The 19,735-nt window shown below is 41.0% G+C and overlaps 1 protein-coding gene across 1 annotated transcript in view; it reads right to left on the reverse strand.

Annotated features, from left to right (window-relative positions):
- Positions 1-6,181: 6,181 nt before the first annotated feature.
- Positions 6,182-19,735, reverse strand: part of lars2 (leucyl-tRNA synthetase 2, mitochondrial) — a 108,081-nt gene continuing 94,527 nt past the window's right edge. Inside the window, exons 14-21 of the mRNA XM_012852042.3 lie at positions 18,933-19,070; positions 18,749-18,852; positions 16,573-16,752; positions 16,216-16,385; positions 13,358-13,435; positions 11,925-12,036; positions 9,731-9,858; positions 6,182-6,552 (exon numbers count right to left, since the gene is read on the reverse strand). Of these exons, the coding sequence (XP_012707496.2) occupies positions 6,376-6,552; positions 9,731-9,858; positions 11,925-12,036; positions 13,358-13,435; positions 16,216-16,385; positions 16,573-16,752; positions 18,749-18,852; positions 18,933-19,070 (1,087 nt within the window). The 3' untranslated portion in view covers positions 6,182-6,375. The remainder of the gene's footprint in view (positions 6,553-9,730; positions 9,859-11,924; positions 12,037-13,357; positions 13,436-16,215; positions 16,386-16,572; positions 16,753-18,748; positions 18,853-18,932; positions 19,071-19,735) is intronic.

Raw genomic sequence — 19,735 nt, forward strand, 5'->3', positions numbered from 1 at the left:
GGTTGATAGGAAAGAGGGATAGAGCTATATGCAGGACAAGGAGAAGGAAACAAATGCCGGTGGCTGTGAAAGACTTGAGCTTTCTAGCCAGAGCTGCTACAATGGAATGGTTTTAGATGAAAGCACGTTAATGTGGGAGAAACGTCCAGTCTAGTTAAAGTCCAGACGTAAATACAGCTGGAATTTGTAATAGGAAGGAACAATGTTGCAATTGTACTTAAAAAACTGCTCATATGCATCTGCTCGATAAATACATTTCAAAGAATGCTTTTAAACAATAGCCCTCTGGCTCAGCCACACCTACGCTAACTTCTCTAATTACACAGGCATGGGGAGGTTTAACTTTAAATTACAGGCCGACTCCGCCACACACACACCCTCCCATATAGCTGTTTATCATTACAACTTTGCTTGACATATAGATATTACAACTTTGCAGGGATGGCATTTATTTCCCTTTTGGTAAAAGCTCAGAGATGCGAACATACTCGATCACGTGTCCCGCTTCAAAAAAAAAAAAGTTCTCCTCTATTAACCATGAACTGCAGTCGAAGTGTTGAAAAAGAAAGCCTGACAAGTTAACAAAATGGTAGATTTGTGTATGGGGAAGGGGGGGGGGGGTCCACAAATACAGGCATGTAGACAGGATGTCAAGCGACACTCGGGCCTCTGCCAGCGGTTAAATTAAAATAGTTCACACTACAAGTCTCCATCTGCAAGAAGAGGATGCAAAGATAATGTGCAGCTTATAAGAGTATGTGCAGATATTTGTCCACGTGCTGCTTAACCACAGGCTACTTATCACCCGGGAGTTAACAAAGCAAGACAAAAAAAAAATAAATACACAGCACAAACTGGACAAAACAGAACAGATCCTGCAATGTGGTAATCAATGTTCTACATGTAAAACAAAACAAGCTTTCGCTAAACCTGATGACAAATGTTAAAAACGAGCTGCGGAGGAAATCAAAACGTTCTCTCACCAACACTGCAATGTATGTGTTTTGGTGTGACACATGAACCCAAGCCTGAATATTCTTCAGTAAAAGGAAACCAATTCAAAGTGAGATTCAAAGCTGAAGAAAATGGACTTGTTTTTTTTAAATTTCACCGTTGGGCTTTTCAAACTACAGACTAATCATTTCAGCCATTCCAGGCCTGCTTAATGTTCTGTTAGGGGGGATTTTGCAGCTAAAATCTAGGAAGGAATTAACATAAAGCAAGTTGTTTTTTAATAAAACCTGTGGCCCCTCGTGCCTTGTCGGTTTGAGAAAACTTATCCCACAAAGTATAGCTTTAATGATTCAATAGTAGGGCCAACTAAGAAACCTATGCTAAAATCCTGTACATTGATTTGAACTCAGGACTTCTAGCGTCGCTACCTGAACAGAAACCCCCTTCCTGGTCCGCCTGAACGCAACTCAGCTGAAAAACACCACTGGAATCGTGAGATGGGCCTAACAGGGACTGCACCTTCTGAGGAAAGCGAAAGGTACAATCTTCCCCAGCATCCTCACAACATTTTGCAGAGTTTTGGTGTTGACGTGCCGGGTCTATTAGGCGGCTCTGCAGAGGACAGTGAGCCGAGCCGAGAAGGTCATCAGAGTGTCTGCACCCTGTCCAGGATCTGTTGCAGAGCTGGCACCGGAGCAGGCAGATGAACATCAGAGATTCATTAGACTCTCTTCATGGCATGTTTGAACTGCTGTCGTCATGTGACACCAAAAGCAAACTTTCTGCCAAAAGGTGGGAAAGGGCTGGACAGCTGCCAAAGTCTTGCACTTCACGTTATTGTATCTGTTTTGTATTTTTATTCCATTTCTACTTCGCACTGTGCAGTTATGTCGTGTTATTCAGTATACAGTGAAATTACAATAAATTGATTTGATGGCAAAAACAAACATGCACACATGTAATCTCAAACAAATGTTAAAGCAGAGCACTTTTTTTTTTTTTACCCATAATTAAGCAACATACTGTGGTGACAGTTTGGTTGCCTAGATGGGAAGAGACATAAACAGCCATCGTTGAGCAATCAAGAAGAGTGGAAAAATAATGATAGTCTTCCGTACACACTGGCTCTGAAAGGTGGACACGCCCCTGTTAACTCTGTTTTTGTACAAAAAAAAGAGGTTTTAAAACATCATTTGCCAACTTTTACCAAATACACATTTATCTTGCACATTTCATGTATAAAATCAATCTATCACATGAAACTCTATATAAAGCCACAAAAACCTGACTGGAGACTCTTTAAATAATTTGTTGAAACACCTCCTGTTTCACTTCTAGATTTTTATTTTGGTGTGGTTGACCTGCTGCCAGCTGTTGTTTAAACCTGGTCAACCTGAAATCAAGTTCAGCCGTCGCAGGAGAATTCCCAGGACATTTTACTTCCCGCTATAGGCATACTTTGCAGTTTGGATACAAGAAAAATCTAAACGGTTCTCATTAATCAAAGGTATCAGTCAGGGGGAGAGTTTAAAGAAAAAAAAACTTTCATCATGACACAATGAGGGTGGATTTCTTTTTTCCTTTGAAACAGATTTCTTTTTTTTTTTTCTTTTTTTGGTTATATTGTAAAGGATAAAGTCACATTCTTTGTGGGGGGGAAAAATACCTATTATAGTTTAATGTAATAGGGGTGTGTACACTTTTGAGATCCACTGTCATTCATAATACAGCCACACAGTTTTCACACTGATGACTGAAGAATGCAGTGAAGAAACAAACGCTACACTCACCATAGATTCCAGTGTTAAACAGGACACACCCATGTGGATATTTCTGGACAATTTGTGGGCTGTTGTTGATGTAGATTGTTTCGACAACTATGCATTTACACAGATTTAGCTCCGTTCACACCACAGTTTAAGGAATAACTACAAGTTGCTTAGACACTCGTCTGACGTAAGGAACATCCCTAGAGGGTTAAACAATCCTCCTTGGGGTCAGCCTCCAGCTTAATGAGCAGCAGCATTACTGTGCCATCCTGTGAGAATACATCGGCCAGTCCAGGAACTAAACTGGTGCAGTGAAGGGTGACTGGGGGCTACGCAGTTGCGTGCCCCACCCTTCTTCTTTTTTTCTTCTTCTTTTCCTTTAGTTTCTCAAGCGAAAGGGAAGTGCTTCGCTTTAACGCACCAAAGACAACTCGCGCTGCGCAAGGCTACAACTGTGGTTTAAAGGCAAAGTGAGTCACAGCGCGACGGTTCCCCGTCCAAAGTTGTCATGGAAACTGCAGAGCTGACAAAAAGCGTTAAATGGTATGGCGGAGGTCGACGGTGACAAAATTAACTGTCAGCGGAAACGCATCACAGCAGCTCAGACCTCGTGTCTTAACTGAGGAGAGATGTTATGCAACTCAACTTGTAGTCTAGGATTTTCCGCCAGCTCTAACCCAACCAAGAAAGAAAACTCATATTTTCTGTGGACATATTAGTTTATTAGTAGCTAAAATTACACAAAAGAGTCATTTTTTTAAAATAAAGTCGTCGATATTTCCACAAAAATCATACGGGAAAGTTGCAAGAAAACACAAAGACAATGCGACGGAAGGTAAAGAGCCCCTATCCTTGGCCTTCTCCGTTTTGTGCTGCGGCAGCATCTGGCTCAGTTTAAATGTGCAAATTTAACATACAGAATAACTAAAACAGGTTTGGCTCCGGTTCTCTTATTCCTGGCCTTTCTTCCTGTTATTCCGTCCGTCCTGCAAGCGCTTTCCTGTCACCTGATGGTCGGTGATAAATCACAGGAATATGGAAAGAGGTCAAAGGAATCAGCCAGGCACATTCTGTTTTTCTCCCCTCTGTCTGCAAAAAATTTCGGTTACGCAAGTACAATTTCTCTGCTAACAAAACGGCACAGCGGCATAACTTGAGCCCATGCTATTGTCACAAAGCTGACATTAGAAAATTCCTGCATGGGGTTGCTAATTTTCCACATACACCTACAAAAAAACATCTTGTGGACGCTGAAAAGTTGTGAAGGACAAACACTCGTGCATATCAGATGACTGCTTACTCACACAGGCTTTATAAAGATAGGCCAGTGGGTGGGCACACAGATAGATTTCAGCGCCTCCGGCTTGTGGGCTCTTTGAGTGCAGAGCTAATGGCTAAGTCATGGTGGCCCACTGCCACAGAGCTAATGAACAGGCGCCGCTGGCGATGGGGCACTGAGCAGCAATGGATAATCAAGACGTGATGCAGAGTGAAAAACAGATCCCCCCCCTCCCAACCACATTAGTTAAATCCCACTAACCTTTTGATGGCAGCAGGGTTCAACAAGCTGAACGCAGCAGTGCTACAAAAAGCAGTCGACGTACGGTGCTGCTGTGCAACAACATTCAGACACTTTGAACTATGATAAATCAACTCAAAGTTGAACTACAAAGTCTGAGAAGATTAAGACATTTGTTTGAGGGGGGGGATACAAATCAGAACAGCGTGCATTCACTTGTATTCAGCCTCCTTTCCTCTGATAAATCTAATTTATTTCAAGTATTTAGCAAACAAAAGCCAATTCTGTGTAATTCAATCACGGCGAAATCCAGCTGTTCTGCAAAGGTCCCAGATGTTTGTCAGAGAGCGTTCGTGAACAAGTAGCGTCATAAAGACACAGCAGCAAGCTCAAGAGAGAAAGTTGCAGAAACGTTTAGAGCAGGTTTGAGATTTACAAAAAAAAATATACCATGCTTTCACAATCTGATGGCGCTCTTTTCCATCCATCATCCAAAAACGGAAAGAGCGTGGCACAACTGCAAAACCACCTAAAGTCATAGCGTAGGGCAGGCAAGGAAAGCATTAACCAGAAAAAGCCGATGGTAACTCTGAAAGGGGATACAGAGGTCGGGTAGGAGACATTTTTAGAAGGACTACTATGAGTTGTGCAAGTCAAAAATTTATTTTGAAGAGTGGCAAGACAAAAAAACTAACAAACACACAATTGAAAAGAACAAGTCCAAATAAAGCTTGCCACAAGTCACGTAGGGAACATACCAATCATGAAGGTGCGTTGGTCAAATTACATCAAAATTTAATCTACAGGTTAAAAACCATCTCCACAGTGAAACATGGTGGTGGCACCATAGTGCTGTGGGGATGGTACTTTTCATCAGGAACATGGAGTTGATAAGGAAGATGGGGGTTGAATGCAGGACAGTCCAGGAAGAAAAGCTGTCCAGGGCCGCTAAAGACTTTAGACGTAGAGGTTCACCGTCCAGCAGGACAACAATAGCAAACATGCCACCAGAGCTATGATGGAAACATTTAGATCAAAGTATATCTATGTGATGGAATGGCCCAGTTAAAGTACAGACCTAAATTCAACCAAGAATCTCTGGCAAGGTTTGAAAATATATGTTCACAGACGCTTCTCCGAGTGCTCTTGAGCAATTTTGCAAACCAAAATGGGCGAAAATAAAAAATAAAAAAGCTTTGGACATTAGACTTGTAAGTGTAATTGAAGCAAAAAGGTAGTTCTCCAAAGTGTTTACTTGAAGCTATAGTTGGTAACCCTGTTCGGAAACACTTTTTGTTATACTGGGTAAGAAGTAGCCAAGCTTTGGTGTTAGCCGTTCATTGTAGCTGCTCTCACCGTAGACTTTGAGTCACAAGAAGCAAACCACGTACAAGTTTATAGGAAGAAGAGGAAGGCCTCAGTAGAAAGAAATTTGGAAGATTTTTTTTTTCACGCGATCCACCTGAAGAGCAGGTAAGACGGTCTAATGCATGCGCAGTTATTTAAAAGGGGACTTGCTGGCTCTACTGTACCTTTAAGGGGCCTAAATACAAATCCACACTTTTCAGATTTACACTGGAAAAACTCATCTAAATCTATGTATCCATTTCATAAGATAAAATCTCAAATAAATGAATACATTGTGTTTTTTTGGCAGCAGAGAACAAAGGTTTAGAGGGCAACATTGTGGGGCACTAAGTGGTGCTCAGAATAGGTTTACAGGAAGGTGCCAATGAACTCTGATAAGGAACATCTACACTGCAGGACTTGGCTGCACAGTGGACCAGACAGGGAGGTGTGAAGTGGCGTTACCGTGTGGAGGATGTCTGAAGGTGATGCTTGGGTTCATGACCGATCAACAGGCTGAGAGGAACTGAAGGCCTCTCGGTGAGGACTGAACCTAATCTAGCAAGGTTTCCAAAGATTACACACACAGACATACGGGCGCACGGCTTGTTAAACCTTTTATTAAAAACAGAAAAATATAAATAAAATGTGTTTTTAGCCATATTTACATTGAGGTTATATCAGACCAGCATACGTTCCTTCCCTTATAAGGTCAAAATGTCAGCATCATTAGTCTGCAGAAAGGCGCCGCCCGCCAGGTGCTACGAGCTAGTAAACAGCCGTACATCACTCATCAACGAGGATGTTGACGAGGGCGGTCCTGGGCGAGAGGATGGCTCTCTTGATGCCGCGCTCGTTCAGCTTCTGTCCGATGGGGCTCTCCAACACCAGCTGCTGGACCCGGCTGGAATCTTTGGACACCTGCAGGGGGACAGTCAGCGTGCCGCACGGCTTGTTGTTTATCTGAGGGCAGGAAACAGAAGGTGAGGGAGGAGAGAATGATGTTCATCTGAAAAGGTTTTCCATCATCTGGCAAACATTCCCCCACATGAATCTGTCTCCAAATGCTTCCATGGAAAAAGAAGAAAAAAAAAACCTTAAAATAACTCACTCCAGCTCTGCGTATACAGTGCACCCTTTCAAACACGTAGTTAGTGGTAGGTATGGGAAGGCCACTCGGTCCAGTGTGTTTAGAGACAAGTGTATGCGTGCACACGGTGAATGTAATCATGTCTCTGGAAGTGCTTCCAAATTAATGGTGTGTGTGTGTGTCCGCACATCATCCAAGGCCTTGGGCTCTACTCTCTCTAGGGTTTGTCTCATGTGCTTGGGACGAACCCAAGAACATGATTAGAAGAAAGAGGGTGCGAGGAATCCCACAACAGACAGCTGGGTCCAAAGGAGAAGCAGCCTCATTATTCTCGATGACTGGGAGTTCAAATGTGAGCACTTTCTTTAAGTTTGGAAAAGGAGGACTACTGGGAAAATCTTTACCTCAGTCAGACCCATTTGAAGCATAAAAAAGGAAGTAAAAACTTAAATAAATAAACCCTGATCAACTATCCTTTTTCTAGATTAATTTTAAACTCTTGAAAGTAAAAAAAAAACACCACCTGATTTGTTTCTGTCTACTGATCTTAATCTAAAATTCAAGATTCTGAATATATACCTATCGTAAAGGCTATGGTGGGCTTTACGATAAATACAAAGCTACACAAAAAAGGCTTGTTTTCACAGTTTTTCATTGTGTTTTCATTAAATTAACTCACAGAATTTATAAAACAAAATGTGTGTGAGGCAGTTTAATGAAACTGAAAATATATAAGATTCCTTAATGAGGCAAAACAGCAGTTTGCTTTCATTTCCTGGACAACTTTGTCTATTTGTGCTGAACTGCATTGCTTTGCTTGCTAATTTGCCTTTTCCTATGGGAGTCTAAACTTAAACCTTCTTTTAATCTAACCAGAAAACATGCCTCGGGCCTAAAGTCTGAAAGATTTACACCACATGGACATCCTTTTTAGGCTTCATAAAGCAGACACACCCTCATGATGTGACAGATTAAGGTCCCCACAACATGTGTAATAACTTAGCCACACACACACACACACACACACACACACACACACACACACACACACACACACACACACACACACACACACACACACACACACACACACACGGTAATTTTCAATGTTTTTGAGCTCATAGTCAAACCATAAAAGACCTTTTGAGAGAAAATAGAAGTGAGGATTAACGGCACAATTCTCTTGCAGACTTCATTACGACCGACATGCATGTTTAGCTTGAAATTCACCACTTGCCTTGTGAGCACATAAAAAAAAAAACACAGGTATTTGCATGAATGTAGACATGTTCACAAAAAGGCTAATTATAGTCTCTGCAGAAAATTACAGAGTTTGCCTGTAATCATGAGTTGAAAAATTGGCGAGTTTGAGTGGAAAATGAGTAAAGTGTTCGTGTTCAAGGAAAAATTATATTTATAGTAGAAATTACAGCAGTAGACAAAAAAAAGAAGGGTTTTATTTTGCTTGACCAATTTGATTTCTAATTGTATCCTTTAATGGCAACAAAACCAGATCATTTTGGTGTTTGTTTGTCCAAATAAAGCCAGCAGAAACTCTGAAATATACCCAGGTTGTCTGTTGGATCATTAAAACAACAGCTTTGGTATGGCTAATTATCATATGCTAATATAATAATTTACAGGTCCACAATAAAAATAAATAGAAATAGAAATAAAATATATTTCAAAACAAATGATCCAGCCTTATGTATGAAATTCATTGTGCTTCTACACAAGTGATCAAAAGTATTCATAAGTTGGACTTTCAAAATAAAGTCCACAGATACAAACAATGAAATATGCATCATGTTGGCCTTTCAAAATAAAGCATACAAACTATTTAAAATGAAAGCCTCAATTATTCACAGAGTACCAAAAGTAGGTTTCAAGTTATTAGTGGAACCAGGGAAAAGGGGATAATGTTGGCCTTTCAAAATAATTCTTGATTCTACCGTACAAAATAAAAGTCTTAATATTGTATAGCTTAATACAGCAGTAGGCTCCACTACATTAGTGGAACTAAACAACCCAAAAATTAGAACAGTGCTGACCTTTCAAAATAAAGGTTAATACACTCTTCAAAATAAAAGTCTCAATATGTCCTAGGTTACTGCAACAATAGGTTCCCCATTACTAGAGGAACCAAACCATCAGGACAACAGCATACTGCTGGCATTTTAAAATAAAGCTTGACTACTCCTGAAAAAACACACTAAGAAGACTAAGTATTGTAACAAATGATTTAAATTAAATAAATAATATGGAACTATTAAATTGAAGTTTATAGAGAGTCATCAAATTGGAAAGATCACATTTTAGAGATAAATCATTATAAACTCGAGAGTTTTAAGACCAATCCAGGTATATATCTAGTCTAAAGCAGATTAAGGCTTTAAGCAGTGCTACGCAACAAAGGTAACGCAGCTTTAAAATATGTTCAGGTAATTCTTCTGCTTTAAACTTTATTGAGTGTTCCAGATCAGTGGCGGGGGACATAAATCCATCCATGGCCTCCTGCCTGCAGCTGGACCATGTGAGTGTGGTCGGTCCAGTCCAAATTCTGTTTTTTGCTTTTTTCCTCAAGCAAAAGCCTTCTGAAATAATCATCTAGTCAAAAAAATGCTTTCACTGTCGCCATTCTTTTCTCTCTTCCGTTTGCGTCCGTGCAGCTTAGCCACCGAAGGTGTTACATGTCATGAATTAATCTGATTGGATGAATTCGCCCTGAGGAGAACCTTTAAGTATCCAATTAGAGACCAGCATGAAGTCTCATTTAAGCCAAATGAACATTTGGCCAGCACCCCTCACTATTAAAAGGTGTGTAATTAGGTCAACAAAAATAAAAAAAAATGGAATGGGAATGCCAAAAAAAAACAAATAATATACATATTATGAGAAAAACAGATGCGATAATGACTTTTTATTTCAGTAATTTAGGTTTACTGCGTCTATTCTACTTCCTGCAAATTCACAAGCCGCTGCTGTTCCAGTCGCAATTAGGCCATCAGTACATCAGCGAGTTCAGGTCTGAGAGGCTTTATGCAATCTTACCAGCACAGTCAGCTCCACAAAGTCAGGGGCCTCCAGATACTCGGGGTCCACAATTGGCCAGGGCTGCTGCAAGACGTCGCCCCCCCGCAGGAGGAGGGGGCTGATGGGGTTTTTCACTGAGCAAAGACCTTGGGGAGACAGAAAAATAAAAATAAAAATAACATTCTTCATTCAGTGTTCCTGACTCCACATTAAGCCAGTTGGTCGTGCATCATTTTGCATGCAGAGAGGAAGGATGTGTACTTCCTCCATCCTGAACCGTGTGTGTGTGTGTGTGTGTAAAATAACACAAATGACCCAGAGTGAAAGGTCCAGCACAGCTGAGAGCAGCAGAGGTCGTGTTTGTCTGTCCTGTTTATGAGCCATTTTAGGAACTGACATGCGCGCGCTCAAACAAAGCAGAACACACGATGCTTCCTTCCAGCCGTCATCTGTCAGGATTTCTGACTCTGCCCATCAGCTGGACCTGTGTGCTCTTTCCAGGACCGCTGCTCTCTCTCTCTGTGTGTTGAAAGCTCATGTACGAGCGTTAACAACAATAAAGGCTAGCAGCGGGCCAAGTTTCCACATGCGGCACAAAAGGTCACTCTAGATTTTCCTCTCCATTGTTTGCTCACCATAAAAAGCCTAACGGGACTGATTGTTAAATAGAGAGTTAATGTGTTCCCGTTAAAATGTAATGTACAGACATGGAGGAATCTATTTTCGCACATCCAGGTAAAGAGATGTAAAAAGCTGTGGAATAAATTCCTCTTTTATTGCAGTAGCATTTTCTACCTAATTAGAACAACCCAACCTTTAACTTGAATCCACTTATTTAGTGAGGAAAAAATGTTAACAATAGGACATTAATTTTATTTTAAAAAAATCACACATGGCCCAACTCCTGCTTTCCACTCGCAGTCCTTTTAGAATAAATGCAACCGGAGAATTTTTTCAGTCTGCGCTTTACTTTTTTAAAGTTGGTCAAAGGTTATAAAACTTCTGATTAGTAAACAATGACTTCTTGTTTCTCTGGGGTATAAATAGAGGCCCGTGTCTAATAGCCACTACCCACAAAGCTGGACCAGGACCCATATCTATCTTGCACAGTGAGGACGACGGTAAGAAGGTAAACAAATCTGTAAAGCTCACTGTTTGGAGAACTGCAGCAAAGAGCCGTGGGGTCTCCAAGTCTCCATAACAAACATTAGATACTATCTACATGCCAGCTGGTTATTTAGGGAGCCTGCAAAGGAAAAAAACAACACAAAGAGTTGGAATCTGCTAAACTCTTTAACTAGAACTGTGTTCTTGGGTCAGGTGAGCTTGCTTTCCAGGTGCGTTTGGCATCAAACAAAGGATGAATGTGTGGAAAAGGACAGCACGCCTATTGTTAAATATAGATGATGTGGGCCTGTTTTTCTTGAAAACAAGGGGAATTTGAAAGAACCGTTTTTCCTCTAAAAATGTAGTCTTGCAAAGGTTGGGCTGCGGGACCTGAAGCACTTTTTATACAGTTCTCTATACAGCAGGAGAGTTCCAGCTGCTACTCGCAGGACAGCGAGCGCTGCAATCCTTACAACAGAGGAAGTGTTAAAAAAAAAAACGCAGGTATTTTAGCTAGCTCTGCAGGTGGTTGCGGCATCTTTTCGGGTGCTGTCTATGTCTACAGGTGGGAGTGTGACGGGAGAACCCGTAGAAATAGAATATTTTCAGTAACAATCCGGTAGACTCTACAAGAAAACTGATGGACTAAAAAAAAAACCTGAAAGGCTATTTCTACAATTGTAGGAATTTGTATTCAGGCTTTTTACACATCTTTGACCAAGTGTGCCAAAAACTGTGAATTGGACTGTAATTCTGCTAAAATGGACACATATCACTATCCTAATGTCCGTTACGTAACGCTGGGTTCTCACTGGTTTTAGAAAAGCAAATGTCAACATTTACCAGACTTTACCTCCTCTTACATTATGCATCTAACTGATGCCAGGTGGAAATCTAATCCGTACTAAAGTGGTCGTTTTTGGTTTTTAATTTGTAGATGAACGGTTCTTTTTGTTTGTTTGTTTGTTTGTTTTTATTCTAAAAGAAATCCTGTTTCTCAGATAGCAGCATAATAGGAGACGGATACATTTCCTCTTTGAGAACCACACTGCATCACATGCCTGTGAATGGCTGAGCCATACGTGGCAGAAACAACATCACCCACCTGCCCAAAGCTCAGAGGCCAAGTGAGGAGCCATGGGGGCCACCATTACAACAAGGGCAGCCAGAGCCTCCTCGAACTCCACACTGTGCTGCAAGACTCGAACTGTTGAACTCTAAAAACACACAGGAACAGAAAACGTGTGAAACGTGTGACGCATAGCATGTTTAAAATAGGAACCGAGGCAGATTTGTTCAGAGATAATGACAAACATTATGTGTGAGCGTGTTTTATAATGACGAACACACGCCCACGGATCAGCTCTGCCCCATGCTGGACCTCTGGCTTTCCACCGCTTATTTTAAGCATAACAGTTTTTACAGACAGAAATATACCAATGCCACGGGATCTCCAGCGTCACGGATTGTGGCCAATCTCTACATGGAGGAAGTGGAAAAGAGAGCCCAGGATGATACCTGGGTCAAAATCCAAGCCAAGGAAGTAGAAATCTTCCCCAGAAGTGTTAACTCGGTCCAGAACAACGAGCTGCCTTTTTTTTTGGACTGTTTGGTGCAGATGGAAGGAGATGAAAGCCTTAATATTGAGATTTACAGGAAACTAACCCACACAAACCAGTACCTTCTGTTTGACTCTCACCGCCCACTGGAACACAAGCTTTCTGTCTCCAGAACTTTACACCTTCAGTCTGAACACGTTCCCACAGAGACAAACACGAAGGGAAAGGAACAGGAGTGCTGCGAAAAGCTCTCCGTACACGTGGATATCCTAACCGGGCTTTTGTCAAAAAAAAAAGAGGAGATCTAGAAAACACACCACTGAACAGAGCAAGGAGAAGAACAAAACATTGTTATCCCGTATGTTGGTCCTCCTGAGATTATCCCTGTGCTTTTCAGACATAACCACACTCTCAGACAAATCCCCCAAACACAAACAGAGCAGCGCGGTGTCTGCAGTTCAGATCTCCATGTTGGAGAAACCAAACCACCTCTCCACAGACACATGGTTGAGCACAGGAGAGCCTCAGCTGCGTGCCTACACCTCAGGGGTAAGGGACTTTTTCTTCTGAAGGCCAAAACATCCACAGTTTGGACAGAGAATACAGATGGTCTGAGAGAGGCGGGTTAGAAATCATCCCTAAACCAAAGAGGAGTCCTCAGGTTCAGTACAGTTCAACCTAGTTCACACCTTCAGGCATGTGGAGACATCTCTCACTGAACCAGGTTAACAAGGGCCCCAACGAGTCTCAACGAGTCCCACTGTTAAGGGACCCTAATCTGGATGTGATGTTAGATTGCATCACAGCACACTAACGCAGCTATAAAGCCCGGAACGTCTCCCGCTTTCGCTTTGAGTAGAAAAAGCTCTTTGGATGAAGAGCGAAACGTCTTCAACCACGCAACTGAAGTCCAGTTGTTTTATTTTTAACCTTTTTTTTTTTTTTGGATTTACCATGTCCTGGATGTCAGCATACTCACACTTAATGTGTTGGTGAGTCCCATTAGACGGGAGAGGGCTGCGTTGAACAGAAAGTCCTCCGTGAAGTGAGCCGTCACCTGGAAATATGAACACAATAAGACGATTAGATCAATAAAACCGATGGTTTGCATTTTATTATTAGGCAACGGGATGCCCCGCATGGACGGATGCAAGAATTTTACGTCTGCCTCAGAGGAATCACCACAAAGAGCCTTCTTGTTTTGGTCATGTGTGCTAGCTGTAAAAACCAACAGCTTCAGCATTCCCATGCTTAGCCTTGTGGGAAGAAGAACCCATTTGAGAAAGAAAGGTTGACCAGTGTGGCTTCTCTGTGAGAAGCATCAAAGGACAGCCTCAGCTGTAAGGCCTTTTAGCAAACAGCCCGAGGTCCTTTAAAAGCTCTGAATCCGACTGGGAGGGGGAATCCAACCTGGCAGCCAAAGGGGAGCTATTTATAAAGAGTGAAAGGAGACACAGTGGATTTAAAATCAATTTCCATCCTCTTCGGCTGTTGCTCTATTCTCCAGGGGTTTCAGGTTGCGACGGATTCGTCAACTCGTGACCGGGAAACGTGTGACGAGAGATGCATCGCTGACATGCGATCTTATATCATTTGTAGAAACAATGGCCTTTTTCTATGGCATAAATTATACTCGTTTTCCATCTCAAAGCTTCATATTATATTTTTTTAAATAGTTTTTACAGAAACATTTTTTTCTTCCCTTTAACAGATTTCTGCTGTTTTTCCTTTTTTGTTACACTTACATTTTTCAGATCATCAAACTAATTTGAAAGTCAGACAAAAATAGTATAATTGAATACAACATTCACCCATTTAAGAAAAAGTAACTGCATTCTCAACATGATGACTGGTTGTGCCCCTGTACGGCAGCAGCAATACAATGAAGCATTTGTGAGAACTGGCACTGCCTCTCCTCTTTCACCCACTCTTTGCAACATTGTTCTTTCGTTTAGTCACACTGCAGTGTTTTTTTGATCATAAACAGGCTGTTAAGGGTCATATCACAGCATCTCAGATCTGAGTGCACGGGTTACGAGGTTATTCCTTTTTTTTCCAGCCATTCAGACGAGGACTTGCTGATACGCTGCACATAATTGTTTTGCTGCATAACCCATGCTTGCTGCCTTGAGCTTAAGGTAAAGAACCAATTGCGGGAAAATCGCATTCAGAATCTTCTAATAGAAAGCAGGATTTGTGGCATAATTACATGCCATCCAGGTCCTGCATGTCAACACCTCCACCATGTTTGACTGTCAGTGTGATGCTCTCTCTCTAAATGGCACGGTTAGTTTTTCACTAGATGTAATGAGATGCACACCTTCTATAAAGTTCAGCTTTTTTCTCCTTAGTCCATAGAATACTATCCCAGTGTCTTGGGGATCGTCAAGACGTTCTTTGGTGGACTTTGCGTTCTTCATGGTCAGCCGTGGTTTTGACTGTGCAGCTCTCCCATTTTCATCCAGTTTCTCTGTCTTGTTGAACACTGATCTTAACTGAGGGAAGGGAGGCTTCAGCGCTTCAGATGTCTTTTGTTTCCTCCTCAATGAGTCAGCGATATGCTCTTGAAGTCATCGTGGTAGGGCCGAAAAGTTTCACCGTTGCTCCATGACTTCTACCTTTTTGAATACCTATCTCTTGCTGTGGGTCACTGTGCAGGTCCTACAGTCTCAGAAATGGCTTTAATCTTTGAGCCTGACCCATGCGGTCATGCAGGTCTTTTTTTTTTTTACCTGATTACACAGGTAAAGCAATCCTCAGGCCTGGGACAGTCTAGTAAAAATTTCACTGGTAATCATACTAATCTATCATTATTTTTTGTAATAATTAAATCACAATTTGAAAAATTAATGTATTTACCGAGGCTATATTTGTCAGACGTTAAAATCAATTTGTTGATCTGAAAAATGGAAATGTGAAAAAGATGACGCAAAAACAAAAAAAGGGTGTAAATGTTTTTTTCACAGCACTGCTTTTACTTCACAAATGTTCAAACAATCCTGGTAAAGTTGGCTTACCATCTGGCAATGCGATAAAGGGCCATTTACGGCTTTTTAAGCATCTAGATTAACTTAGATCAGGTCTTTTTCAAAAGCTGTAAAACTTAGATCTGTCAAATCCAGACAGGTACATCCTTCACTAAATGTAGTTCCTTAAAAATTCAGTTTACGGTGATTCTTGTACTTTGGACGTTACGCTTTGATGCTTTGTTTAACATTTAGGTCCACTAGTTAAATACTACACTCTAGAAGCAGTGAACCTGTCCATTTCTGAAAGTTTAATGTATTTATCTCTGATTTTTCAACCTAAACACTAAAGTGATCAATTAAATCAGACAAAAACCCAAATTGTGATTTAAGAAAACAAAGATAATGGGTGACATTTAAATACAATTGAATGCAAAATGTCATTTGTTTTTTAGAAATTGTGATTTTTATCTTTTAAGGACTGCGATAAAGAACATAGTCTAAAGAAAATTTACAATTTCTCAATTTTCTCATAAAATCCATTTCCATTCTTTTCCAGAATTTTGAGAAGCACTGAAATGTTTTAAAAAAATATAGAGAAAATGTCCTTATACTAAAAAATTAAAAACGTTTTTAAATACGATTAGGGTTGAAGAAGAGTAAATTTAACAGAAAACAAAAAAAAACAACAAATAACTGAATAATCTGGGATTTTAAATACGAGCTCATTCCTGCCCCCTGCTGGTAAGAACGCCTTCAATGTCACTGTTCTTATAAAGAGGTTTTAAGTTAATTTTTTAAAACACAACACAACTTTAGCCATCATTCATTGAAAATCAAAGCAAGTTAACCAAGGCCACAAAGCTCCCACCTCTTGAACTGCATAGTTCTTGTTCTCCCAGATCTTCTTGGCCTCTGCCAGCTCTTTCTTTTTCAGCAGGGAGGGACTTGGCACATCACCGAGTTGCCGAGCTCCTCTTAGCTTTGTCACAAGCTGCCAAAGTCGAGACTGCCAACGCAGAACCCCTGGAAGTGCATCCGCTGGAGCGGGATAACACAAGCATGAGGAAAGAAAGCCTGTTTTGACACTTAGTAAAGAAAATCCTATAAATGTATGTTGTGTTGTGGTAAAAGACACTTTCTTTAAAGGAATACATTCACAGAACTACTGTAACCTGACTCTTAATTTAGGTTTATAGATAACGTAATGCATTTTGTAGTAACTGACTCTTGACGTTCCAGAGGATGTCTTGTTCGGGCGGTGCAGCGTAAAGGATGTAGAGGCGAACCGTGTCCACGCCGTACTGCTGCACAACCTCCTGAGGGTCCAGCCCGTTGTGTTTCGACTTGCTCATCTTCTCAAACGTCACCTCCACGCTGCCACCGCTCAGAGCCACGGGCTCCTTCCCTGGAGAACCAGACCTAATATTTGAGCAATCTCATTCTTAAAGCTAATAGCATCAAACTCATCATGTTAACACATATAATGTTATGGAATTATATCTGTTTGCTCAATCCCGTGTTTAGAAACGTTTGGTAAAAGAAATGAAAGCGACACTGCCTCGCAAAAAATAATGCCCCTTGAGTTCTTTTACATTTTCTCACATTACAACCCAAAACTTTAATATCCCTCAATATGACTTTATGGGTCTGGCAAATAAGGCACGCATGGTTTTCAAATCTAAAAACATAATCATCTAAAACGTGTGCCGTTTGTATTAAGCTCTTTACTTCCTCTAAATAACATCTAGGTGCTGCTCTGTGAAGTCCTGAAAGGTTTGTTAGAGAACACTGAAGAACATCGTCATTAATACCAAGCAGCACAGCGGCATTAATCAGAGAAGAAACGAGCCAGCTCATTGTAACTCTGGAGGAGCAGCAGAGATCCACAGCTCAGGTGGAAGAATCTGCCGAAAGGGTTAGGCTATCACAGGCGTAGTCCACAAGTCCACAAATGGACAAATGGAAGAGTGTGGCAATGGACAAATGGAAGAGTGTGGCAAGCAAAAACCCATTGACAAAAGAAAGTCATAAAAAAAATCCTGTTAGCAGTTTGCCAAAAGCCATACAGGGGACACAGCAATCATTTGGAAGAAGGTGGTCTGCTTGGATGAAACCAAAATAATATAGTTCTTGGCCTGCAAAACTCTAATTGTGGTATTAAACTCTCAGAGGGAAACATTGTGGTGGAAGTATCATGTTGTAGGGATTATTTCCTTCAGCGAGGACAAGTGGTGAGAGTTAATGAGGAGAGGATGGAGCTAAATACGGGGCCAGAGTTGAAGAAAACCTTTCAGAGACTGCAAAAGACTGGAGACTGGGAAAGAGGTTCCCCTTCCAACAGGACTGCTGCACTTTATGTTGTATTGTAATGCTGCGTTATTCCACCTGAAATCGCATTGCACTGTCGTAAGCTGTATGCAACGACATTTTGTTCTGTATGCATTCTGTCCATACAAAATGACAATAAAGTTGTCTAAGTCTAAGGACTACAGCCCTAATCATAAAACCAGAGCTGTAATAGAGGAATTTAGGTCAAAGCAAATTCACGAGTTAGAAAAGTCTAGACCTAAATCCAACAGATGCACAATAAATATATTTTTATTTCTATTAAGTTTGAAAACCATGTATTATTTTCCATCCACTTCCCAGTTATGCATTGCATGATGTTAGGTCATAAAGCCAAGGTAAGCTATTACACAAAAACAGTGGAGATGGGACCAGGTTCAGGGGTACACTGCAAAAACGGTACTAAAAATAAGTAAAATCTTCTTAAAATGTGTGTATTTTTCCTTGATTTGAGCAGGTAAATAAGATAATCTGCCAATAGAATAAGATTTTTGCACTTAAAATAAGAACAACTCATCTCCATCATCTTATTTCAAGTGCAGTATATCTAATTATCTTATTTTAGGGGTCAGAATACTCATTCCATTGGCAGATAATCTTATTTACCTGCTCAAATCTAGGACAAAAACACTCATTTTAAGAACATTTTACTTATTTTTAGATCAGTTTTTGCAGTGTATGAACACCTTTCCATGGCAATGCTTGCTCAGACAAGGGACTTCTGGTTATTTAGTTTCCAGTTCAAAGACTACATATCCTTGACTCAAATCATTTCTGCTCAAATTATTTAGTACTTTATGATGTTATTTTTGTACTTAGGTTCCTTTGTCATTGAATTAGAATAACCAAAATACAATTCAACAGAAAGGGCTCATTATTTTTTAAAACAAAGTAAAAGAAAAAGTGATGAAAACCTAGTCAAGCAAAAAGAGCATCTGTCTTTTTTTCTTTGCTGAACTCCATGGATGGAAGCTCTCTCCTCGCCCATCTGTTAAAAACGCGTCCCACTAACAAACGTGCAGCGGACTGATGTGTACCGATGTGCTCGTGTGTACCTGTGAAATCTATCTCCTCCCTCTTCAAATACTGCCCGCTGTCTGCCAGTTTAAACGTCTGACCTTTGATCAGACCCTGCACCAAAAGTTTCCAGAACGGCTCCCTGCGGAGCAGAGAGTTCGTAAGCTGGTGTGCAAATGAAATATGCATGTATGCCAAGAGCAGATAAGCAACGTGGTCCACCTGTGAGCCACAAGACCTTGGTCCCTGCAGAAATGGCAGAGGAAGCGGGCGTAATACAGGTGCATGACGGCGTGCTCCTTCCCGCCGATGTAGAGGTCCACTGGGAGCCAGTGATCCGCTAGGTGGCGCTCAAAAGGCCTGCAGAGAGAAGGTACATTTACTCAGGCTGGAAACTGTAAAGCTGTTTAGCTCTATTACCTTAAGTTACTAAAGTTGTTTAAATGACTTACAAACACATTATTCTCGTTAATAGCAGCCTATTAAAACAATGTTTGATTCAGTTAAAAGCAACTGTAATGCAGTAAAGAGATTATTTGTTGTTCAATGCACAAAGATCTGTCAAAATAAAATGCATAGATTTCTTTAATAACCCTAAAGAGTGTATAAATCCTTGTATATAGTCATGAGTTTAACCCTATTAAGTTTTATTATCTGGTGCCTTTAGGCCTAATAAGAAGGGAAAAACATGCTACTGGCCAGTTTGGGATCGTGGAGTCCATCAAACCCAACCCTGACTAGAGAAATTAAAGATCTGTCTGAGGAGCTCGGAAACAAGATTATTTAAGTCCGTGTAAAAGGTAAAGGCTACAAGACCCTCTCTAAGAAGCTCCATGTTCCTGTGAAGACAGCTGTCTCCATTGGGACTGTAGCCAACCTCCCACGATGCTGACATGAGAGGAAATGATCAGACAGATTGTGCGGGTGGGCTGGGGGAAAAACGAGCCAGTTCACTCCAGCTCAGCTCCAAGGTTAAGGCGCGTCACTTTCTGATCGCACCCTCCGTCTCGTTATGAACCATGAAG

This window comes from Fundulus heteroclitus, chromosome 3 (genome assembly GCF_011125445.2).
Source record: "Fundulus heteroclitus isolate FHET01 chromosome 3, MU-UCD_Fhet_4.1, whole genome shotgun sequence".
NCBI classification, from domain to species: Eukaryota; Metazoa; Chordata; class Actinopteri; order Cyprinodontiformes; family Fundulidae; genus Fundulus; species Fundulus heteroclitus.